The sequence below is a fragment of the Microcebus murinus genome, chromosome 18 (assembly GCF_040939455.1).
Source record: "Microcebus murinus isolate Inina chromosome 18, M.murinus_Inina_mat1.0, whole genome shotgun sequence".
Lineage (NCBI taxonomy): Eukaryota > Metazoa > Chordata > Mammalia > Primates > Cheirogaleidae > Microcebus > Microcebus murinus.
The window spans coordinates 59,961,401-59,986,210 of record NC_134121.1 but is presented as its reverse complement, the minus strand read 5'-3'; the positions used below and the strand labels follow the sequence as shown (position 1 = coordinate 59,986,210).

At 54.2% G+C, this 24,810-nt stretch overlaps 2 protein-coding genes across 6 annotated transcripts in view; one reads left to right on the top strand and one right to left on the bottom strand.

Annotated features, from left to right (window-relative positions):
* Positions 1 to 8,024, top strand: part of DNAH17 (dynein axonemal heavy chain 17) — a 101,723-nt gene extending 93,699 nt beyond the window's left edge. Inside the window, exons 74-80 of the mRNA XM_020281208.2 lie at positions 666 to 857; positions 3,647 to 3,826; positions 4,131 to 4,313; positions 5,227 to 5,409; positions 5,753 to 5,896; positions 6,329 to 6,554; positions 7,636 to 8,024. Of these exons, the coding sequence (XP_020136797.1) occupies positions 666 to 857; positions 3,647 to 3,826; positions 4,131 to 4,313; positions 5,227 to 5,409; positions 5,753 to 5,896; positions 6,329 to 6,554; positions 7,636 to 7,883 (1,356 nt within the window). The 3' untranslated portion in view covers positions 7,884 to 8,024. The remainder of the gene's footprint in view (positions 1 to 665; positions 858 to 3,646; positions 3,827 to 4,130; positions 4,314 to 5,226; positions 5,410 to 5,752; positions 5,897 to 6,328; positions 6,555 to 7,635) is intronic.
* PGS1 (phosphatidylglycerophosphate synthase 1) overlaps positions 1 to 24,810 on the bottom strand; it is a 57,925-nt gene that overhangs the window by 9,293 nt on the left and 23,822 nt on the right. For 2 of the 5 annotated variants that reach the window (XM_020281209.2, XM_075994822.1), the window contains exons 8-10: positions 16,495 to 16,643; positions 12,013 to 12,149; positions 7,079 to 7,728 (exon numbers count right to left, since the gene is read on the bottom strand). In XM_020281209.2, the coding sequence (XP_020136798.2) occupies positions 12,030 to 12,149; positions 16,495 to 16,643 (269 nt within the window). In that variant the 3' untranslated portion in view covers positions 7,079 to 7,728; positions 12,013 to 12,029. Of the gene's footprint in view, positions 1 to 7,078; positions 7,729 to 12,012; positions 12,150 to 16,494; positions 16,644 to 24,810 lie in introns of those variants that run through there. The other 3 variants (XM_075994821.1, XM_075994820.1, XM_075994823.1) reach the window with 2 other exon arrangements.

The following is a 24,810-nucleotide window of genomic DNA, read 5'->3' as shown; positions in this document are numbered from 1 at the left end:
AGCCCTTTCTTTTTCATGGCTCCAGTATTTGGGGAGATTTTATTAGGAAGCAATATCAGTAATTCAACTTATAATAAATACTTAACAGAGGCCCGGCGCGGTGGCTCACGCCTGTAATCCTAGCTCTGGGAGGCCGAGGCGGGCGGATTGCTCCAGGTCAGGAGTTCGAAACCAGCCTGAGCAAGAGCGAGACCCCATCTCTACTATAAATAGAAAGAAATTAATTGGCCAACTAATATATATATAGAAAACATTAGCCGGACATGGTGGCGCATGCCTGTAGTCCCAGCTACTCGGGAGGCTGAGGCAGGAGGATCGCTTGAGGCCAGGAGATTGAGGTTGCTGTGAGCTAGGCTGACGCCATGGCACTCACTCTAGCCTGGGCAACAAAGTGAGACTCTGTCTCAAAAAAAAACAGTGACAAAACTGCATTTCTGAAAGAAACAGGAAAAAGAAACGGCCCTGTATCTTACTCAGCCTTTGCAGGAGAGACCAGCTCAGAGGGAAAGCCAGTGCCCTGCCCCACATACACACATACACGCCACCTGCACCCCCACAAAGCAGCTGGTGAGGACGGGGCTCTGGTCCCCCCTGGGGACACTTCTGTGCACGAGTCCCCCCTCCCGCTCCCGCGACGCCTGACGGAGCGTGCCGCCCTCCCGCAGGACACCCTGGAGATGTGCACCAGGGAGATCGAGTTCAAGTGCATCCTCTTCGCCCTGTGCTACTTCCACGCCGTGGTGGCCGAGAGGCGCAAGTTTGGTGCCCAAGGCTGGAACCGGTCATACCCCTTCAACAACGGGGACCTCACCATCTCCATCAACGTGCTCTACAACTACCTGGAGGCCAACCCCAAGGTAAGGGGCTGCGTGCCCCCCAAATCAGTGCCCCCGGTACGTCCCCTGCTTGGATATATCCCTCTTTCTTCCGTCCATCCTTCCCCTCCCTCCCTCCCTCTTATTTTGTCTTATGTTTAAGATGTTAAATAGGTCTCATAAACCAAAGAAAATCTGAAAAACAACATGGTCTGTGATCTCAGCAACTGACGTAGCAGTTGTCACCCGTCCTTTGCCCACCTCCTGCAACTGTCGGCTGTCTGCAGTGTTTCCGCGTGTTAGCACACGCCATGGGGTCAGCTTGTAGCACCCGTGGTGGTAGGACAGCAGGGCTTCCTGGGCTGTGGGCCCTACCAGGGTCTGGAGCCAGAACCCAGGCTTAGGAAGGGAGGGGCCCACCTTAGGAACCCTCCTGTTTCCCACCCCCTTGTGGTAATAAAGCTCAAAGGGGTGGTGAGGAAAGGTGGACACCAGCCCAGCCTGAGAAGGTCCACAGGGCTGACCCACCGAGACAGGCACCCACCCTGCCCGAGAGGCTGCAATGTAACCTGCTGGCTCCTGGGAGCTCAGTCAGCGACGCCCGGCCTGGACTGTCATTGGCCTAGTTCCCTGGTGAAGCACCGGCCTTGGATAAGCTGGGCCAGGGGTCAGCTCCCTGTGCTCCCACGAGGTGTGCCACCATGGCCCTGTGGGCGCCACCGGGGAGAGGGAAAGGCAGTGTCCACGTACCAGGCGACGGGACAGTGTGCTGGCAGCGCGTTTTACCTAAAACAAGGTCCGTATCTCACAATACGCACAAATCACGCAAGAAGATGCCAAAAAGGACTTTTCATCATCACCGTTAACGTGGTCCCTCCCGGGGACAGGAGCGTGGGGGAAATAGTCTCACTAGAACGTCTTGGAGATACCCCTTAGCCATTTCCCCACCTGTACGCAGATACAGGCTCTAAGCCGGCTGGGACACCTTGAGAGCGTGAACATGGCGTGCCTGGGACACACCACGTCCTGGCAACAGGGCCCACGTTGGAGACCTCTCCTCCGTCCGGGCTCTGTCCTCAGGGAGGCCCTCTCCCCGCTCTGCGGCTCCCCGCCAGCTCCCCGCACTCTCCCTGCACGGCATGGGTCACACACCTCACGCCAAGTCACCGCCTATGGAGATGCTGGCCGTGGCCGAGGACTCGGATCAGAGCTTCCCACACGGCCAAAGAGAAATCAGCGGCAGTGCTGTTAAGAGCACACGGCCTGCACGGGCTTTCCCAGGGAGAGGCCTGGAGAGCTCTGTCTCCGGCAAGAGTCTCCGGGGGACTCTAACCAGCAGATGTGGGAAACGCAGAGGGCGTCCCTCCCGGGCCTCTCCGGGAAAGGACCCCCCCCCCGGGAGGCGGAGTGGGGCGGTGTGCTCCTCCCTGGCTCTAGAGCAAGTAAGATGCAGAAAAGGCAGCTCAGCACACCCTCAAGATAAGCACAGAGAAATATTTTTCAACTCACAAAATGAGAATTTAGAGAATATGAATGTTCTAAGTAAAAATTCATGAGACTAAAGCAGACAACTGACCAGTTCTTATTCAATTAACTTAATCCAACGATATTTGATAAACAGCTCTTTTAGGCAGCACACTGCGGAAGTCCCAGTGGTGCATAAACGCCCACCTCACCCTTAAGGAGCCGCAATCCCCGGGGAAGCATGCGTGCGAACACGGGGACAGGCCCACCGCAAGCGGCACGGTCCCACACGGGACTGCCAGTGCCGTGGTGCCCACCAGCCGCACACAGTGAGGGGCGGCGTGTGCGAGCGCACTCTGCATTTCAAAAGCTCGGTACTGATGAAAGAATGTAAAGTACCCTGTAAGTAACTTTTATACAGATTACATGTGGGAATGATCTTAAGTGGCCGCTAGAAAGCTTGGAATCACATCCGTGGCTCCCACTGCACTTCCACTGGCGGCACCGTGCAGGGGGTGACAGGCTACAGGCCGGGACGCGTGGAGGCTGGAAGCAGAGTCCCTGGCTTCTCGGAAGCGGCCGCACAGGCGCCAGGCTTTGAAGGAAGAGGAGCAGAGGCTTCGGTGCCGGGAAATGGCAAGGAAGCGTGGGGACAGCAGGAACAGCCAGAGGGCAGGATGAGTGGAGGGACACGGCAAGAGATGAGGCCAGAGAAGCCGCCTGGCCTGGTGGTGAGAGCGTGTGTGCACACGGCCGAGTTTGGTCTTTGCTCCAAGCCATCTGTGCAACTGCAGAGACCCCCGAGGCACAGGAGCTACCCGCAATAATGTGATTTGCACAGAATGGCAGAGCCAGGATGATTTCGGGGGGATCTGAGGCAGACCCACTCGAAGCATTTGGAAGACATGACTGACTGGACTTCACAGCCAGAAAGACACATGGTGCCTGAGCCAACTCTCGCCACACGGAATTAAACGGCTCTTGCTGACAGTGGACATGATGGGGCAGTCACAGACCGTAACTGGGAGGCGGGGAGTGAGCACTGACTCAGGCCAGAGCGTCTGTGGCACCAGCACAAGAGCCCTGGCGCCACCATCGAGGCAGAGTGCAGAGAGCGAGCAGGGGTGGGAGCTCAGTCCCAGATGGAGGGAGAAGCCAAGGGGAGAGCGTGGCAGAGGAGGGGCTGGCCAGCCGAGTCAGACACCGGAGGGGGAGAAGGGTGGCCCTTGCACCTGGTCGACCTGAACCGCCTGGCGGGAGGGGAAACAGCGGCAGACGGCTCGTAGAGTAGCTGGCCTGCAAGCGCCCGGTGGACCACCTGAGCCTGGCGGGGGTACCTTCCCCTAACTGTGTCCATCTTTCCCAAGGTGCCCTGGGACGATCTCCGCTACCTTTTTGGTGAAATCATGTACGGTGGCCACATCACGGACGACTGGGACCGCCGGCTGTGCAGGACCTACCTGGCCGAGTACATCCGCGCAGAGATGTTGGAGGGGGATGTCCACCTGGCCCCCGGGTTCCAGATCCCCCCTAACCTGGACTACAAGGTGAGGATGCCGCTCACTCTGACTCGACGGCAGCGGAGGTTAATGCGTAAGGGCTGGCCCCCGGTGAGAGCCGGCATCACAAATGGGATATCAATAATTGAGTAAGTACCCAGACAGCCAACACAGGCGAGGATGAGAAAGGAGCCTCGGGGAAGGGGGAGTGGAAATTTCCATCCTGCGGCTGGGGAGCAAAGGGGGCAGGCCACGGACAGGTCGGGGAACAAGAGGGATCCGCACAGAGGACACGGGTCGCAGCCTGCACAGCCTGGCCTTGCCGCCCGCTCACGCACCGCCCCTTCTCCAGGGTTACCACGAATACATCGACGAGAACCTCCCCCCGGAGAGTCCCTATCTGTACGGCCTGCACCCCAACGCAGAGATTGGCTTTCTGACGGTCACCTCAGAGAAGCTGTTCCGCACCGTGCTGGAAATGCAGCCCAAGGAGACCGACTCGGGAGCAGGCACAGGAGTGTCTCGAGAGGAGAAGGCAGGCTCCTTAGCGTACCCATCCCCGAGCGACGGAAGACTGAGGGTCCTCCTGGTCCAACCGGGGGCTGGGGAGGTCCCCAGCGGGCGCTTGTTCGCAAGGCCTCTGGGATCAGAAACTACGGGGTGGGGCCCGCAAGCAGGTTAACAGGTCCCCAGCCACAGGGACTGCGGGCTCAGTGTGAGCAAGGCCTAGAGAGGGGTGGTCCGCGCCCACCTCCCACAGTCTTCCAGCTTCCCCAGCTGAGCGTTTCCAACCTCGCCCTGCCTGTGCGAGAGCCTCGGTGTGGCCCGCGAGGGGCAGTCTGCCGTGTAAGAGCAGCCCTTCTGGAGCAGCTTAGTGACCACAACGGGCAGGGCCTGCTGACACGTATTACAAGGCTCAGAGGATGCAGGCGCACACAAGAGATGCTCGCTTGTCTGAGCCACCTCTGTGCCATGTCATGAGCACCTCTGCACTTAACATGTTCTGGAAAAGTTCTATTACGCATTACCCACGCACTGGCCTTCACAGTAACTAGACCCAGGACCTTTTCTTGGTCTGATGATTGAAATTAGAAATTGACTGACGGATGGTGGTGCAGGTGACCACCTCGTGGCCACTCCTTGGGAGGGTGAGACCAGCACGGTCCCCACAGACAGCCCACAAGGAGGACAGAGTCACAGTCGTGTGACTTCTGGGTGAATCTCACGGCGGGAAGAAAGCCAGTGCACTGGGAACGTCCAGGAGGCGTGGGGCCACCTGGCCTGACCTATGCACGGCCACGGGCCTCGCCGGTGGGACCAGAGCAGTCAAAGCCTGCGGGCCGAGGCTCCCGTCCCCGTCAAGGGTGTGGCCGCACTCTGTGACCCTGTCACTTGTGAGGAGGGCGCCCTGCTTTGGTGACCATGCAGTGACGGGGACTGACTTCCAGGTGAAGTCTGTGTTGGACGAAATCCTCGAGAAGATCCCGGAGACGTTCAACATGGCCGAGATCATGGCAAAGGCAGCTGAGAAGACCCCCTACGTGGTAGTGGCTTTTCAAGAATGTGAAAGAATGAACATCCTGACCAATGAGATGCGTCGTTCACTAAAGGAGCTGAACCTGGGGCTGAAGGTACGCAGAATGTGGGTCTGCTGGGCCCCCAAGGACGTGGCGTGGTTGCAAAACCAGCGGTAAACCCGGGCCTGGGGGAGCCTGGGCCGTGGGCTGGCATGTCATCACTCCCCTGCACTCACGGGGCTGGGGTTCTAGGCGCTCTAGAACAAGCCGCGGCAGATGTCCTGAATGCTCCCTAGCAGGAAATGCCGGCGTGGCCCTCACACAGGGCGTCTCTAGAGACACCGCGCAAAGCCACGCCGTGCTGGCAACTCACAGCACACACTGGGGGCTGTGCTCTCCCCCCTCCCTCCCGAGTGGGCACGCGAGGCTGGCTCCCCTGCACCCGTGTGTTCCTCAGGGGGAGCTGACCATCACCACCGACATGGAAGACCTGTCCACGGCTCTCTTTTATGACACCGTGCCGGAAACGTGGGTGGCCCGGGCCTACCCTTCCATGATGGGCCTGGCAGCCTGGTACGCCGACCTGCTGCTCCGCATCAGGGTAAGTACCGCTTCCTCTCAGCCGCTGCCAGACTGGGGACGGGGACCCGAACGCACACCCCATAGCCTATAGGAGCGTAGCCGTGACGGACGCTCCTGCTGGCCGGGCCTCTGCCCGGTCCACGCCACTCAGACGCCATGACAACGCAGTCACTTCCTCCTAAAGGAGGAAACGGCGTCCCTCAGGTGTCCCTCGAGCGAAACGTTCAAGGTAAGCCACCCTCCCTGAGGAGCTAGGTGGCCAAGGCAGAAGCCTCTCTCGGGATCCTGAATTATCCTTCAGTGCTAAGCCATTCCCTCTGTGCCCCTTCTCTTCCTGTCGCATCACTGAGAACAGAGCCGGACAGCAGAACTCCGTCACAGACGGCAGCTGGGCTTCCCAGCGATCTGCCGACTGCATGACCACGGCTCAGCAACGTCCCTCTCCTCCCAGGAACTCGAGGCCTGGACGACAGACTTCGCCCTCCCCACCACCGTGTGGCTGGCTGGGTTCTTCAACCCCCAGTCCTTCCTCACGGCCATCATGCAGTCCATGGCCAGGAAGAACGAGTGGCCCCTGGACAAGATGTGTCTGTCTGTGGAAGTGACCAAGAAAACTCGGGAGGACATGACTGCTCCCCCCCGCGAGGGCTCCTACGTGTACGGGCTCTTCATGGAAGGTGAGGAGGAAGCTTCCAGAGCCATGGGAGGAGATAAAACTAGCTCTTGGCCAAGACAGGCGGTAGGAGGCGGGCCCTTGGAGCTGCGCTGACCAGCAGCGAGGGCGGAGAGGATTCCCAGACTCTGCAGGAGACCAAACCCCCACCTGGGGCCTGGGCTGTGCTTATGGGGAGGCTTAACGCCGTTCAGAGGCGATGAGAAACTCGGCCCTTCCATCCTTGGAGCCCCGAATAGATGAGCTAGGGCACAGTAGCACCTCCACCTGTGCTCCCATCCATGTCCCAGCTGGCCTCTGGAGCCCCTCTGCATGGCCAGGACCCAACAGCAGGAGGGACTAGGACGCCTAGTAGCATTTGCCCCCATATCACCCTGTCCTGCTACCCAGAGGCAGCCAGTGGGTCAGGCTGTTTCCTCCACCACAACACCTCTGTCCCCTTCAACAACTGACACTATCTGTGGGGTGCAGGCCCGAAAAGGCTCAGGTACCTCGTTTCCCACATCACCAAAGACAAACACAGCAGCAGCCACTCTCCATGTTTATTCTGGAATTAGACAAGAAACATAAACATCATTAAATAGAGCGAGTAAAAATAAGTCTGCTTAAAAGTGAATAATATATGCATAGATGTATAATCTGTGCCGCGCACACAGGACGGGCATGACACACGAAGGGAGCCAGGGAACGTGAAGCTCTGATTCTCAAGTGGAGCTATGATTTCCTGCCACTGTAATTAAGAAGGCTCGCAGATGAGGCTCTGAAGACACCACAAATTTAAAGGGACGGAACCCAAGAGCCTGAGTGCTGAGCTGTTCCTCAGTGCATAGCGAGACACGTGGGGCAGTTACAACATGCACATGATTACCTATGACGTCCTCCGCTCCCAACTCCACGTGCAGCAAATTCTGTGCCAGACCAGCCTGGCACCCGGCCTGAGCTCTGGGGGGCAGAGCCCATCTCTGCAGAGGGTGGGGAGGTTCAAGGGCCCTTCCAGCCCCTCCTCTCACTTGTTGGCAGCACACTAGACGGGACACGGTCACCTCCCCAGGGCCACCTGACCCTCAGCCGTGCTATCCCCGCAGGAGCTCGCTGGGACACCCAGACCGGAGTCATCGCCGAAGCACGGCTGAAGGAGCTGACGCCGGCCATGCCTGTCATCTTCATCAAGGCCATTCCTGTGGACCGCATGGACACCAAGAACATATATGAGTGTCCCGTATACAAAACACGCATCCGAGGCCCCACCTACGTCTGGACCTTTAACCTGAAGACCAAAGAGAAGGCAGCGAAGTGGATCCTGGCAGCCGTGGCGCTGCTCTTACAGGTTTAGCTCGACTCAAGGTCCACACACCCCGGGGCAGGTCGGCAACCTAACCACAACTCAGAATTTCCAACTCGAAACCCAGCCCTGCAACCGTTCCTTATTTTGGTTGTTTTTTGTTCTCTATTAAATAATCAAGGTGCTTTACAACCACGTGTGTCTGGACTAACCAGGGGGTGGAGGTTAGCATGAACAAGGCAATACAGAGTAAACTATTGGAGCCACTAAGCTGCTTGTCTGACTGACCTGCCCAGCCTTCAGTTCATGCCTGAGAACCACCAAGGGGCCCGGCTTGAGGTGAGGCGGCTTCAGTTCCCAGCAGCAAGAATCCCAGGAACCAAACCCCTAAATCCCCAGGGGGATCAGTCAGTATTATTTTTTAATAGCAGCAGCATGTGGCAGTCACATCACCTGGCCTGATGCTAGATGCAAATGACCCACCAGAAAGGGGAGAGGGCGTTCCCTCAAACACGAGCTACCACCTCCACACACCGTGTCTCCTCAGGCAATGTTCCCTTCTCTCAAGGACAAGAAGAGCCTTTGTAATTATGGTGTGCCTGCCCCAGCCCCACTACCGCAATTTGGAAGAACAAACTATCCCACACAGGTGCCAGTTCCATGTAGCTGAAGCACCTCCTAATCACTGGACATGTAGGGACTACCTTAAACTTGTGTCCTGGGAGGTCACCGGTTCTTACGTTCCCTCCCCCGGCCATCAGTGCCCACTTCCTGCCCAACTTGCAGGCTGGGTGAGCCAGGGCTGTGCAGAGCAGTCAGACGCACGCCCATGGCACCTGTAAGGCTGCCATGGGTTCGGGATGCCCAGTGGCAGTTTCCGCCCAGTTCCAGGCACAGGCTGAAACCAAGGATGGGTGAGGCTCTTCCACATCTGTGGCACAGGAATCTACAGAACCACAATAAAAACAGACACCCCAACCTGCGCGGAGGGAAGGCTCAGGAAACAACTGTGCCGTAACGCAGAAAGGCGGTGCACAAACAGATGTGAACTTCTGTGTGCCCCAGTGGACAGCAGCAGTCCCTCTGCCTCCAGGAAATGGGCAGCCACTGGTGGTACTGGTCAAAGGGCTGCCCTGAGACCTGGCTTAACCTCAGGCCCCCACTGTTCTGTCTGAAAAGATCTCAGCAGAAGGAAGTAAACCCAGACCTTTAGGACTTTGTGGCCATGCTGATGCAGGACATTTCAGCAAAGTAGCTGGGCAGCCAGACGCAGACCCGAGGAGAGATGACTAACTGAAGGGGGGGGGGGAACGACAGCTCATAGAGCCCAGACTTCAGAAAAGATGGACCCCACGGGGACTGTGACCTGAAACTTCCAGTGTTTCTTAGGCTTAAAGGGAACCCTCTGGGAATATCATTCTGAAGTGTGGTGAAAACGGTCTTCCAAGTATACTCACCCAAACCATGGGTGAAAAAGAGGTGCAAGCTGCGGCTGTAATAATTCACAGCAATCCTAGGGCCTAGTGGGTCTACCAGAGGGATAAGGAAAAACACCCCTCAAACCTTCCCTTCCTGGGGCCCAGGGAATCCAGCCCCTTAGGGTGGTGGCCCAGAAGGTGGCTGAAGCCAAGTGGCCTGGCTGCTGGGCAACTACCTCTGCTGGCCAGGAGGGGTCGCTGCAGCCCTTCTCAGTCCAGGCTGGGGGGGACAGGCCACTCTTGACCAGGGGAGATGAAACTGTAGTGGCCACCAAGCAACTCATTCCAATCCCTGGTAATAACCACAAAATGTGAAGTTTTTCCAATTTTGCCTTTAGATCCTGAAATAAAACAGTAATTTACTCCACACGTACATATTGTGGGTAGTTGACAAAATTATCTCCAAACTTTCCAAGAGATGATTCACCTTTGGGTTACACTCCAGTGGCAGAGAAAGCAGGGATTGGAACAAAAGCCCCACAACTGGGAGAAGTGGGGTGCCCCCCGCCCAGCTTGTCTCTCTCTGCCTCCCCAGGCAGCTTTGTGGAGTCGGGGAGAGCACCTGCCCAGGACAGCCTTGAAGGTCGTCAGCGGAGACAAAGGGAGCAGTGGGGTGCGGAGAGCACCACAGCAGATTGCTCAAGCCTGGCTGTGGCACAATGATGTTTACTCTGGTCCCAGAGCATCTGCAGGAATGCGAGCTCTGTTTACCGAAAGCCTCTCTCCAAACAGAATCCCTGTGCCCCAGCATGTTCCTTTGGCTCCTCCAGTCTAATTGTCCCGCAGGACAATTTAATAACTAGTTTGAAGGCAAACAGTGTTAACTGATGTGATGCTACCCCAGGGCAGTATGGCCACAGCCAACTGCCTTTCCCAACCACTGAAACCAGCAGGTCTGCCGGAGGGTGGGGGATCTGCAGCTGTCCTTGTCTAAGACCAGGGTGCTCCCAGCACTGAGTCCTGGGTACACAGCAAGGCTGGCCAGCTACAGCCTTTCAGGCCCCATGAAGGGTGACAGCAGCTGCTGCCACCAGCCCTTGGGAGGGAAGGGTGAGAAGCTGCTTCCAGAGACAAAGAGCAGGGACAGAATCCAATCTCACTCCCTAAAGGACAGGCTGCCATGCCCTGGAGTCCCAGAGGCTTCTGGGTGGAAAGGCCTTTCTCTGCAGAGGCGACGAGCACCTGGAGAGACACTGGGCACTGTGGTCAGAATCGGCTCCGGAGAGCCTGGTGGGGAAGGGGGTGGCTTTTACAAAGACACAGGACACATGTATCCAGGATGCCCTGCTGTGAGAAGGTGTCACAAGAATGTTTTAAGTAGATCCAAAAGAGGTTCATTCTTCAAAAAACAAATTGCAAGGGGAAAAAGGAACATACACATTAAAAGAGATTCAGCTGAAATATCCGTACATTGCAGGTACAAATCTTATCTGGACCTCAAGTCAAATAAAAAAAATAAAATGAAATAAATATTTATAAGGCAATCAAACTGTGAACACCTTCTGAGGACTTGATACTAAGGAATTCTTGTTCATTTTTTTTAACAGGTGTCGTTCTGGTACAGTTTTGTTGAGAATCTATATTTTACAGGGGAAATATAGCAGTACATACATTTTATATAGAAATATGGATATGTGTGAATCTCAAAAAAACAAATCAAAAGTGGCTACTTGAGGGAAGGAAGGGCAGGAAACAGCTGCACTCTCTTGGTCTTTTAGTACTATTTTACTCCCTAAATTTGTAATTACTTAAATAATAAAATTAAAATTAAATAATGAGGGAAAACCACACAATGAAATACAAACTTCTTTAAACAAGGCAGAGAGGAGAACCAGGGTGGCAGGATCTGAGGGAGCCCACACTACAAACACGCACCCACCGCACGGCCTTGTGTTCCTGTTTCTGATTCCTCTCTCCCTTCCCCACAGCCAAAGGCCCAGCCGTTCAGGCTGACAGTGCCCAGAACCCCCAGACCCAGCCAGCCTCGGGAGCCCAGTCCCATCTAGGGTGCAGTCAGGGTCCTGAGGAATCTGGAACACAGAGGGTCACTCCAGAGAGACCCCACCTCTAGCAGTGGCCACCCCCTGCCCAGACCTCCAGGTGTCTACACAGCCAAAAGGTAGCTCAGGTGATTGTGGGACCCAGCCCGTGCCTCTCTGGAAGCAGCAGGTTCCTTCTGGGCAGGCAGAGCACGTCCTGTTACTCAACTGCCAGTGCGTCTAGAACATCGCAGCTCTGCAACCGTGCGTCACAGAAACGTCAGGGAGGGGGCAGGCAGCAGCCCCAAGGTCTGGCTCCGTCAACACCTCACCCTTGTGAGCTGCAGCTGGCCAGGGCAGCGAGCCAGAGCTGCTCTCCCAACCAGGAGAACTTCCTCCCCTCCACATCCAGCGCCTCCTATGCTCCCACGCCAGCACGCTCAGCTCCCCAGGGGGAAGGAGGGTGGGAGGGGACTATGGCTGGCAGCCCCACCTGGGGCAGCTCTGGGACTCAGTGCAGGGGACACCTGATAGGAGGTGAAACAGGCTGCCTAATTTAGCACCAGGTTTCAAACACTGACAGTAGCCAGTCCAGGCCCCTGGAGATACCAGGGAAGGGATGAGAGGGCTAATCTGGGAGGCCCCGGGAGCTCTGGCTGGGTAGGAACTGTCACCTGCCCTACTCATTTGTAAGCACACTGAGAGGCGGCACTAGAGACGTACCGTGTACCTGTCTGTCCTCAGAAGAAGTTCTTGATCAGTGGAGTCACTATCTTCACCCACAGCTTCACCTGCCGACTTGGCTCCTCAAAGGTGGCGGAGGATACTACACCTGACCTCAGGTAGAGCTGCTCTTGCTCCTGAGGAAGAGGGACAGGAATAGTTAGGAGCCCCTCCAACACCATATAACACGGCTTGGTCTGAGGCCCTCAGAGCAGCCTGGAAAACACCAACTCGACAAGCCTACTGACCCAAAGATTCAGCAGGGCCTCTGGCAGCAGGGGAGGCAGCCCCTGCAAGTCGCTGTGAAACATTCCATAGAAAAGCTCTGAAGCCCATGTTCCTGAAGACTTTTAAGACAAAAACTTGTATGAAACTCTAAACAACTCTAATTAAGAGTTGAAGAAATATAGCTAATGGGAGAAAATATTTTAAATGTTCACCTTTACTAAATGAGGTGGCACAAAGTAAAATAATGAGATATTTTTAAATGAGACATAGTTTTTCTTCTATCAAACTGGCAAAAAGTTGTTTTGTGATATCATTATCCTGTGCTGATGAAGGCTTAGGAAACAGGCACTCTCGTGCACTGTTGATGCAAACAGGGACCGAACCATCTTTCCAGAGAACAATCTGGCAACAGGTATTAGGAGACTGACAAAGCTCCACTTGCAAGAGTTTATCCCAAGAAAATATCTATGCACTCAGAACTATGCACTGAGATTTTTGTATACAGATATTTATCACAGTATTTATAATAGGGAAAAACTGGAAACCACCTAAATGTCCAACAGCCAACTTATTAATAAACCCCCCTTTTATGATACACTATCTCACCATGAGATAACCATGTTATAGAGAATATTTATCTAATAATATGGGAAGCACACAAAATTACTAGGTGAAAGGTAGACATGAAATACATGTACACAGTATAATTCTAATCTTATTTTTTTAAAAGTATGCCTCTTCAAATATACACAGAACAAAAGAGGGAATCAAAATGATTTCAGTGACTATCTCTGGATAAGAGGGTTAGTTTCTTCTAATTTTTAATTTTTACAGTAAACATTTATTTCTTTCATATTTAAAACCACATTTTAAAAAAACAGATATGTGCTTTGTCTTAAATTGTGTTTAAGATCTTTGAGAAGAGGCCAGGCATGGAGGCTCACGTCTGTAATCCTAGCACTCTGGGAGGCCGAGGCGAGAGGATCGCTCAAGGTCAGGAGTTCGAAAACAGCCTGAGCAAGACCGAGACCCCATCTCTACCATAAATAGAAAGAAATTAATTGGCCAACTAAAATATATACATAGAAAAAATTAGCTGAGCATGGTGGCACGTGCCTGTAGTCCCAGCTACGTGGGAGGCTGAGGCAAAAGGATTGCTTCAGCCCAGGAGTTTGAGGTTGCTGTGACCTAGGCTGACACCAAGACACCCTAGCCCGGGCAACAGAGTGAAACTCTTGTCTCCAAAAAAAAAGATCTTTGAGAAGAGAAACTGTCTCTTTTATGAGAAAATCTACCCCAATAGAGCTGTTTTCCTCAACAATGTATCTGACGAAGCTTCCAAGCTCTCTGACTCCGCCACTCCGCTCCAAGGTCCCTCTGAGTCTCAGGCCATAACTACACAGCATCGGTAGGAGCACGTGACGGCGGCCAGGAAAGAGCTTTGCCAACTGTGGGCCCAGGGGCGTGAGCGATCACTTTCTGGTCTGGAAGCAGGAAAGGAAGACGCACCCCTGGCAGCTCCTCTGCCCCACGAGAGCTGGACGAGGACCCCTCGCCTTCCGGGACACTACAGAACGTGTCCTCGGCTCTTCCCATCAAAGGCTGGGGGAAGCTGGTGTCCCAACATCCCTTCTTCCTGCACCCTTCCCGTGCTCACAGCCCCCGCGTGGGTCCACGTGGCACTTCCAGACAGAGAAGACCCACAACCCACATGTCACGGATGAGGGCGCCTCATTCTCTGGCCTCCTAACTGCTGCTGCCAAGGTCCAAATCCCCAGCTGGATGTGCCTGACAGAGGAGCCAGCTCTGGTCTCGGGGGACTGGTTGGAGAAGTCTCCACAGACCCGGCTCCAGCTTTATGTTTTCAAATGAATGCCCAGCCAAGATTTCAATTAAATTACCAGAAACACTTAAGTTTCCTCATAGACTCCACAACAGGGATGGAGAAGGAAGTCAGCTGATCGAGGTTACAATGCTGTTCATGGGAGTATTTCTTGGGTCACAAGTGGTAAACCATGTTCTCTGAACAAAACCAGGAAGCTTTCAGTTTTTATTGTATGCACTAAGAGAAGGAAGGGACTTCAGATTCTGATAAAAATATCTCCCCATTCCCACTGTTCAACGTGACACGGATAGGGCCCTTGCCTGGATTGCAAGAACTCAAGAGGTGGCTTCTGAGAGCAGGGAGCCCCGGCAGCTGGGATTTTAGGGACTTTCTGGGCTACAGGGAGGCTGTATGGCTGGGCAGTCCCAGCAAGACCTGGTCCTCTGGAGACCAGGCACTGCAGGGCCCAGAAGAGCATCTGCAGTCCCAGTACATAAGTATATAGGCAGAACTATCTAGAAATGTACTTTTTCTGCATTTCATGGGCACAAAAATCAATCTAGATAGAATGGAAGAGCTACAGCAGCATGAGCTACCACCCTCCCACAATCAAAAGCTCCTGGGATTCAGGTTTGGGAAGAAAAATATCCCAAATATGTCATTTGAGAAAGCAGCTCCTGACCACAACCGGCTCCAGCTTTTCTCAAGATCCAGGATGTGGGTTCAGTTCCCTTACTCGGGAAATAGGGGGAAATAGTCAATACCAGGACACTAGGCACAGGCCTGGGGGACTTGCTACCCCAAGTCACCCCAGATCCATGCGAAACACACCCTGGCCCCAGGCCAAAGTCACCAGCGACTCTCCACCAACTTGGAGCAGAGCCTCACCAACGGAGGCAGCTAGGGCTCTCTCTGCAATTGAGGCAAGAAGCCCGGAGACCCTGCTGCTGAAAGCTGCAGGTTCGTGTCTTTCCCACTCGCCTGGCTCCAAGGCCAGCTGTGACCCTATTACTGGAATCTCTCAGCTGTGGGGGTTCCTCAGTCATTTGCTGGAAACCTCACTGCAGGAGGAAACTTGCTGAACGAATCCAGTGACCCCACTGGCCACACAGGGCATGACCACTGTAACTTCCCCTTATGCCTGGTCACGAAGCCCTGCCTGGCACCATGGCCCCACGCCGTCACTGACGAGGTTCCCAGGCTGCAGGAGGGCAGATCCTAGGGAATCCGGCAGTCGGCATTTCCTGGTCCCATCGACAAAGGCCCTGACAATCCTGCAGCAGCAGTTCCCAAACCCCAGCATGTAGAAGCTTAACAAAGTCAGCACCTGATGCTTCCGAGGTGGCCTGCAGCAGTGCTACCTGCATGCCCTCGACTCGGGAAGGGAAGCTGGCTCCTTGTGTGGAAAGGTGTGACTATAAAGGTCACAACTCATGAACCCAGAGGCCCATCTAGGGCTCACACACGAGGGTAATGTGCTTCCATCCCAAACGTCCACCAGCATGGTTGCTGGTTATCAAAAACAGATTCACATAAAGCACTAATAAACTCCTAGTAACCTTCTATTACCTACTTTAAAGAGGAAAAAAAAGGCCGGGCGCTGTGGCTCACGCCTGTAATCCTAGCACTCTGGGAGGCCGAGGCGGGCGGATTGCTCAAGGTCAGGAGTTTGAAACCAGCCTGAGCAAGAGCGAGACCCTGTCTCTACTATAAATAGAAAGGAATTAATTGGCCAACTTATATAGGAAAAATGAACCAGGCATGGTGGCACATGTGTGTAGTCCCAGCTACTCGGGAAGCTGAGGCAGCAGGATCGCTTGAGCCCAGGAGTTTGAGGTTGCTGTGAGCTGGGCTGACGCCACGGCACTCACTCTAGCCTGGGAAACAAAGTGAGACTCTGTCTCAAAAAAAAGAGGGAACAAGAAAAAACGGAGGGGGACAGCAGGACTACGGACCGCCCCAAAAGCAGGAGGTGTCCTAGCTCCTCCTCTTGTAACGGATTGAAACCAATCAAGGTCACTCCTACCGTTAAAAAAAAAAAAAAAGATTACAACTAGGACCAAAGGAGGCAGAAACTGCTGCAGACTCTAACAGCCAGCCCTAACTCCCAGAAGAGAGGTAGGCTCCTGGGCCGCATTACTCACAGCCCATGAGAAAGCGGTAGTCCCTTCCAGTGCAGGGAAGAAGTGCAGGGGATTGGCTGGAGGGGGCAGCTGCCGCGGTCACGGGCATGGCCCTCAAAGGGTGGTCCTGTGGCAGGCTTCTCTCCAAGGCCGGCCACCCCATCACTGCAGACTCACACGGACCCGCGTCGTCCTCACTCTGCTCTGTACCCCACTCACCATCTCAGCTCAGGACAGCCTGGCCACGTGTGCAAGGCCCCAGCTACACCCCCCGCGCCCCAGGGAACCCCACCTGCTCTGACCAACCTGGTGAAGCTGCTGCTGCAGGGCTCGGTTCTCCGTCACAATGGCAATCTGGGCCTCCAGGTCCCGGTGAACTGACCTGTACCCAAAATTAGGAGAGCCAATCAGCGTGAGACAGGGCAGGCTGCTCCCTGCCAGGTACAGCCAGAGGCCTGCAGGGAAAAGCAAACGTGCAGACAGGAAATGAGCACAGCATCTGCTGAAGTCTTCTCCATGCACTGTTTCAACCTAAGAGAAAAGCAGCTGACCACAGGCTCATGGGACACGAGGTGGCCGCTGCAAACAGGGCAGTAGGCTAAGCTAGGACGCTCCCTTCCACCCCCTACCCAGGTGCCATGGGACGCATGGGGCCAGGGCACAGCCTGGGCACGGCACAGCCTGGCCCTCATGGATGCCTCAGCTCAATCGCTGCTCTCTGCGCCTGCCACTCTGCACCCTGACCTCACTGCCCAGGTGGGACAAGAACGGGGTACCCAAAGGGAACCTGGTGATGTGTCTCCAGGGCCTGCCCACAAACACCCCTACCCCGATCGCTCCCCACAGCATCTCCCCAGAGAGTCAAGGGCCTCAAATTCCCCTCTCTACACTGCCTCGGCCACATCCCAGCCTGCTGGTGCTGCCGGCTAAGCTCCCAGCCCACGCCGGCCAGAGGCCCAGTCGTGTCTTCCTGCAAGCACCAGGGAAGGAGCGCAGGTCAGAGCACACCTACTGCTCAGGGAGAAGCCACCACCGTGTTCAACAGGGCAGGTAGAAAGAGCAGTCCTTCCTGCCTAAGCCAGCACACTTGGGGCTGGTTACACGGTGACAAAGGTGCTTGGGAAGAACAGGTCAGCTGGAAGGTTGGCTGCCTAGCTATAGGTTCTGGGTAGGATATCTGTGCCCTTCCCACTTAGGGACACAGTCTCCCCACCCGGCCCCCTATTCCAGGCCGTCACACATCAGAAAAACTACAAAGCCCAAAAGAAATCACAGAAATGAGACCTCTGCCGTCACTGGCCCTGGGGCTGGGACCATCCAGGCTGCACGAGGCAGCCCATCGGGGCCACAACACCCAGAGAGCACTATCTCCCCTCTCTGCCAGGAAATAAGCCTGTCAATACCACAGTCAGAGAAAACGCAAGGCACAGGAGGAGCAGCCTGTGTGGCAATGAGAACCACACCATGCTGACGTTTCTGTAACAAAGGTCATGGGAACTCTCAGAATCCTGAAATGCCACCTGAGATGACAAAACGCAGGCACTGGGTTCTGCGCCCCATCCTGTGCCCTCCCCAGAGTTCCAGGGCCTGTTTCATGGCCCAGCCCCCATCAGAACTATCTCTCCTAAAAAGACTATTCCCAAAACCTAACGTCCCAAGGACATCTGCTGCCCGAGACTTCCTTCCTCATGGCGAGAGCCCAGACTTGAGCCTGGTCTCCAGACTCCCCCCACGACATACCCTCCCCACGCTGAGGACACCCATCCCAGAAAACCCGGCCTAGAATCAGTGTGGCCGTGGAGCAGTCTCCTCTGGGCACCCTTCACAGGCCAGCCTCCTCAGGGTCTCCACCATGACATGCCTCCGCTAGCGTGGCCCTTTCAAAGTGCCCTGGGACACGCATGCTCATTACAGGCAAGTCAACAGTATGTAATACACACCACGCTCCTAAAATAGAAGACCATTTCCTAATTCTCACTCGGAGCAAGAGCATTTCCAAGAACATCTTGGGTAAGAGGTGACGAGGCCCTGCTGCCTGTTCCTGTAATGGGCTTGTCTCCTCCCCTCCAGAGGGCCACATCAAAGCCACTTGCTTGCCTGTGTGCACCGCTCTGTCACTGGCACCGCCCACTGGCATGCAGGCCATTCACAGGCCCACAGGAGTGGGCAGGCCGCCCTCCCCCGCTCCCTGGCAGCCCTGCCCGGATGGTCCAGGAGAAACAGCCCCGCCACCGTGCCTTCTTTGCTCCCGGCTCTGCAGTCAAAGCCTCCCGTGCACACCCAACTTTGCCCACGGGGTACGGAGCTGTGAGAGACAGGTGCAAGGTGGGAACCTTGCCAGCCTCAGACCAAAAGCAAGAGCCTCCTCCCACTTGACATGCTAGTTCCAACTTTCCCAGTGACAAGATCAACCTCGTAAAAACACTGGGTCTGCTCAGTGCCACTTGTCCAGCCAGCTCTCCTGAGCCTGCCCTGAGAGGGGACAGTGAGACTGATGACTAGGGAGGCCACACACTCACACGGGCGACACGGTCGGGCTGATCTGCCATCATGCCACCGTGACCCTGCGTCTACCCCATGGCTCCTAGACCACAGAGCCTGGCAGGGAAGGCTGGAAGTGCCTGGTCCTACACGTACTTTTTATTTGCAAAACCCACCTAAACACTGACTCATCCTCTCACAAGGCAGCCTGGGAGTCTGCCATCAGGGGAGGCAGCCGTCCCCAGCCCACTGCTGAAGCTTCTCTATATGCATTTTGGTCATCACCGCCCCCGAGACAGGCTGTGCATCTGTTTGTACACGGTCTGTGTATCTACGCTTCATATATAAAAAGAACAAGATATTTTGGGCACCTCTCCCCAACAGCTATCACCCTGTTAGGAAGGCATGACATGCACCTAGCTCTTGTCTTCCCTGTCACCTCTACCTCCCTCTGCTTCCTTCCTCTGAGGCCTAGGGTGGCCTCCAGGTGAGTGCTTGGGATTAAAGCAGCAACTCACGTTTTTAACTCTCCTGAGACTGCCCCACCAACTTTCCCTATGGCCTTATTTACACTGCAATCTTTCTCCATCAAAAATAAAGATCATAAATGGGCCAGGCACAGTGATTCATGCCTGTAATCCCAGCACTTTGGGAGGCCAAGGTGGGAGGATTGCTTAAGGCCAGGAGTTCAAGATCAGCCTGGGCAAGTAGGCAAAGACCACATCTCCACAAAAAAAAATTAAAAATTTAGCCAAACTGGTGGTGTGTCTCTAGTCCCAGAAACTGGGAAGGCTGAGGTGGGAGGAACCCTTTGAGCCCAGGAGTACAAAGCTGCAGGGAGCTATGATCGTGCCACTGTACTCCAGCCCAGGCAACAGAGTGAGACCCTGTCTCTTAAAAAAATAAAATAAAAAATTAAAGACTATAAATGGCAAGGCTTATGCCATTTGGTAAGCCCCAACAAGACAGCACGAGTGAAAGCACTGCCACCTCCAGAGAGATGCCACATGGCACTGTGAGAGGCAGCGCACGGCGCCTACTCCCCAGTGAGCACCCCAAGGCCAGGACCACTGGGAACAAGTCTATTTTTTTTTTTTTTTTTTTTTTTTTGAGACAGAGTCTCACTTTGTTGCCCAGGCTAGAGTGAGTGCCGTGGCGTCAGCCTAGCTCACAGCAACCTCAGACTCCTGGGCTCAAGCAATCCTCCTGCCTCAGCCTCCCGAGTAGCTGGGACTATAGGCATGCGCCACCATGCCCGGCTAATTTTTTCTCTCTATATATATATATTAGTTGGCCAATTAATTTCTTTCTATTTATAGTAGAGACAGGGTCTCGCTCTTGCTCAGGCTGGTTTTGAACTCCTGACCTTGAGTAATCCGCCTGCCTCAGCCTCCCAGAGTGCTGGCATTACAGGCATGAGCCACCACGCCTGGCCACAACAGTCTTTCTAGATTGAAGCTCTCCAAATCAGGAGTTTGCAGCCATTCATCTGTGCCCTGAGGAACACCAGGAGGTTCCCACTTGGAGAGGGGATGAAGAAGCTTTAAGTTCTGCTTCACCTCCCCCGGTATGGCTCTGGGCATGACTGCACCCCTGGTAGGAATGTCAGGCTCTGCACATGCATTGTTAAGACCGGCAGGGCCAGGACTGGCAGGAAACACCTTTCCCGGGCCAAGGCCATAAACTGGTTATCAAGCCCGACTCCTCATCCTAGGGCCTGACCTTTGGGCCCAACACCTCCACCATACCAGGAACCATCAGTTTAGGGGAGACTTGCACAGAAATGACACCTGGACGGGGAGGGGGGCAGGACGGGGGAGTAGCCTCACTGTGGAGAAAGTGCCGCAGCAGTCCAGGCAGGCAGTTCACAGGGCACAGAGAAATAAATGCTACAGCCCTGGGTGCCACACAGAGCAGGCGCAGGGCAAGCAGAGGCAGCCACGGAGCAAGTGTGGAAGCGTGGCATAGGCACCAAGGGGGACCTGCACTGGCAGGCCACATTCAGCTGCTCCTAGCTCTAGGCTTCCTCTTCCTGCCTCTGCTCTCCCCCCATCACCCCACCCTGCTGGAGCGTAAGCCAGGCCCCCCAGCACTCGCCCAAGTTGCCTCTGACAGGCCCTGGCCATCCTCTGATCTCGCTGCCACCACTCCCACTCCCCCATGCCACCAGACATGCAAGCTTCGAGTGGTTGAGTGGGCTTCAACGTTCTGTTCCCTCTGCCTGGACACCCCTGCCCCAGACACTGGCACAGGTGCTCTCTCTTCACTCAGGCCTCTGTTCGAAGGTCATATCCAGAAAGGCCCTCCCTGAGCCCCTCTAACATGCCCCCATTTGCCTGGAGCCCTTTTCCTGATTTGGTCTTCGTAACTCTTGCCACGCCCTGATGTGTATTTGTATAGATTCACCTGCTGATCATCTGCTTCCCAGGAATGTACAAGCCCTGGAGGGACAGGGAGTTAGTCTTGTCCCTAAGGACCCATTCCCAATGCCGGGAATGACACCTGGCGCACAGTGATACTCAATAAATATTTGTTTGAATAAAATAAATAAAATGAGAGTAATGATGGCTCTTCTATTAACTTAAGTGTAGAATTCTGGGGCTCTAAAGCAGGAACACACGAAAATTTTCAGCTAGGGGCCTTCTCTGAGGATCTCTTAGGAAAATGCAAACTTATACACCCCTCTCTCAGCCACCCCCATAGTATTTTGCAATAAATCTCAGAGGGTCTTCAGACCCCTATAAAAATAAGGAGGAGACAGAAGCCATCATAGTCCCATCCTTACATGGATAAGCACCTGCCTGTTCTGCCGAGAGACAGAGGCCCAGAAGCTGGTGGGTGCTTGCCTAAAGGCGGCAATCTGCACTGGCACAGCCCCCCCAGCGTACGCCCACCTAGGGCCCAGGTGAGAGCCACCCAGTGGGGCCCAACAAAACAGGGCGGGGCTGCCAGCTGTCACCATCAGTTCACCTTTGGGCACTAAGCCAACTAGCCTATCAGGAAGGCAATAAAGATAGTGACATTCTCACAATCATTAACAGATTCGCCTGTCAACATGAGCCAGAAATCTCTTAATCCAATACCCCTGCTCCGCCCTAGCCACCCACATGGTGCTGTTATTGCTGGAATAGTGCATGCAGAAGCAATCAAAGTCAACATGTTCAAACTAGTCTTCTGATCCTCCCTCTAAAAAGCACGCCCAAGGGCAGAGCCTGCATCCCAGCAGAGGACACTGTATGGCACGCATGGCCAAGATCCCTGCCCGAAAGGGCCATGGCTCTCAGGAAAGGGTGCTCCCGGCAAACGGGCACTACCCGCGCAGCCTCCCATCTCCACAGAGCAGAAAGCTCAAGAAGAGACATGAGACCGGCTTGACACGGTTCACGCTCATGCAGGCTGCCCTGAAGCGGCTGCCCACCCACCCCACTCCCAAGTCAGTTCACTGCACATGGTAAACGCAGCACCTTCACGCTGACAAAGCCCGTCTGCCCCTGCCCGCACCCCGCTCGGACCAGGACCAGGTGTGGAGGGGGAATCCCAGCACCCACTAAGAGTCTGCTGAGGTGATTCCCGCCGAGTCCAAATTCTACCCCAGCTCCAAGAACCTCTTCCCACCACACCTACTGCGTAAGGAGCAAGGGCTGGGCAACAGGAAGCTGCCACACTGTGAATCAGTGGAGCCACCGGGCAGCCTGACCTCGGACCCAGATGCCCACCCAAGCTGCACCCCGATACCCCTCCTGAAGACTCTCTTCGGAAGCCGAGATGCAGGTGAAGACCTCCGGCTTCAGCGCCTTCCTTCACGACCAAATCGCAGGGAGAACAGCAACAAAACTATAGGTCACGAGGCCAGAGCGCCAAGGCACCCGAGACGTCCTGCTGCCAAGCATTCGTGCTAGGTCTCACAGAGCCCCTTCTCCTGCGTCTCCACCCTCCACACAAGCCCCGTCTCATCACAGCCCAGGAACCACGCAGCTATTTTACGGAAACTTGGCTGTCCAGCCACCATGTTCTCCTGACAATCCAGTGCCATCACGCCATTCTACAGGAAGGAAGTTAAACAGGGTCCCTCAGCTTTTGCCAAAGGCAAATTTGGACTCAGAACAAGGCTTCCAGCTGGGGTCACATCTGTAATCCTTTGGGAGGCCAAAGTTGGAGGATCACTTGAGGCCAGGAGTTCAAGATCAGCCTGGGCAACACAGTAAGACCCCCATCTCTACAAAAACAAAAATAAATTAGGCATGGTGGCGTAGCTAACAGATGTAATCCTAGCTACTCGGACAGCTGAAGTGGGAGGATCGCTTGAGTCCAAGAGTTGAAGCCTACAGTGAACTAAGAGTCACTGTACTCAAGCCTGGGCAACACAGTAAGACCCTGTCTCTTTTTTCTTTTTTTTAAAAAAGGGAAAAAACAAAGAACCCAGCTTCTAAGGCTTTTAGATTCCAAGTCTGGGAACCTCTACACCAACTCACGCTTACATGGGGTCTCTCAAACTTTCTGAATAGGTGCTCTTTGTAAAAAAGCAAAAAAAAAAAAAAAAAAAGGGTAGGTAAACCATATTGCAAAAAAGTCTCTAATGCATGGCTTTCCATAGTTAAAGGTTCTTCTGGTTCTTTGAAACAGCTTAATTTATTAAAATGTGATACATATGTATATATTCAAGTCGTAAGAAATCAGCATAGGCCAGGCGTGGTGGCTCACACTTGTAATCCTAGCACTCTGGGAGGCCCAGGCAGGCGGATTGCTCAAGGTCAGGAGTTCGATACCAGCCAGAGCAAGAGTGAGACCCCATCTCTACTAAAAATATAAAGAAATTATCTGGATAACTAAAAATATTAAAAAATTACCCAGGCATGGTGGTGCATGCCTGTAGTCCCAGCTACTCGGGAGGCCGAGGCAAAAGGATTGCTTGAGCCCAGGAGTTTGAGGTTATTGTGAGCTAGGCTGACGCCACGGCACTCTACGCTCAGCAACAGAGCCAGACTCTGTCTCAAAAAAATAAATAAAAAGAAATCACCTGTAATCCTAGCACTCTGGGAGGCCGAGGCGGGTGGATTGCTCAAGGTCAGGAGTTTAAAACCAGCCTGCACAAGAGCAAGACCCCATCTCTACTATAAAAAATAGAAAGAAATTAATTGGCCAACTAATATATATAGAAAAAATTAGCTGGGCATGGTGGCACATGCCTGTAGTCCCAGCTACTTGGGAGGCTGAGGCAGGAGGATCGTTTGAGCCCAGGAGATTGAGGTTGCTGTGAGCTAGGCTGACGCCACGGCACTCACTCTAGCCTGGGCAGCAAAGCAAGACTCTGTCTCAAAAAAAAAGAAAAAAGGCCGGGCGCGGTGGCTCACGCCTGTAATCCTAGCTCTCTGGGAGGCCGAGGCGGGCGGATTGCTCAAGGTCAGGAGTTCAAAACCAGCCTGAGCTAGAAGGAGACCCCATCTCTACTATAAATAGAAAGAAATTAATTGGCCAACTGATATATATATATATATTTTTATATATATATATATATATAAAAAAATTAGCCGGGCATGGTGGCGCATGCCTGTAGTCCCAGCTACTCGGGAGGCTGAGGCAGGAGGATTGCTCGAGCCCAGGAGTTTGAGGTTGCTGTGAGCTAGGCTGACGCCACAACACTCACTCTAGCCTGGACAACAAAGCGAGACTCTGTCTCAAAAAAAAAAAATAAAGAAAAAAGAAATCAGCATAGTACATAAGAGAGGTATACTCAGGCTACTGAACAGAATAAATAGTACTTCAGCAAACAGCTATCACACAAGAATCTTTCCAACAAGGCATCTGAGCCAATGCTAGATAGTCCCAGCAACATCTAGTAACATAGAAAGTACTGAAGAATAAGCCCTAGAAATGTCCTGCTGTCAGACTGCAGTGAAATCCACCAGCAGCTGTTGACTGAAGTTGCCATGTCGCCCAAGAAGGTCCTCTCCCCCCCTCAAGCCACTCTTCAGCCAAGTTCAACACTGAGTCAGTCCTCAAAGCTTCTTGCCACCTAACTCCCAGGGCAGTACCATGCTGACAAACAGAGCACTGTCCGAGGTGCAAGGACCTGGAACCCACAGAGTGTGGGCACACTATCTTCTGCCCGAGGGCTTCTGAGAGCAGGAGAAGCCAAGAACA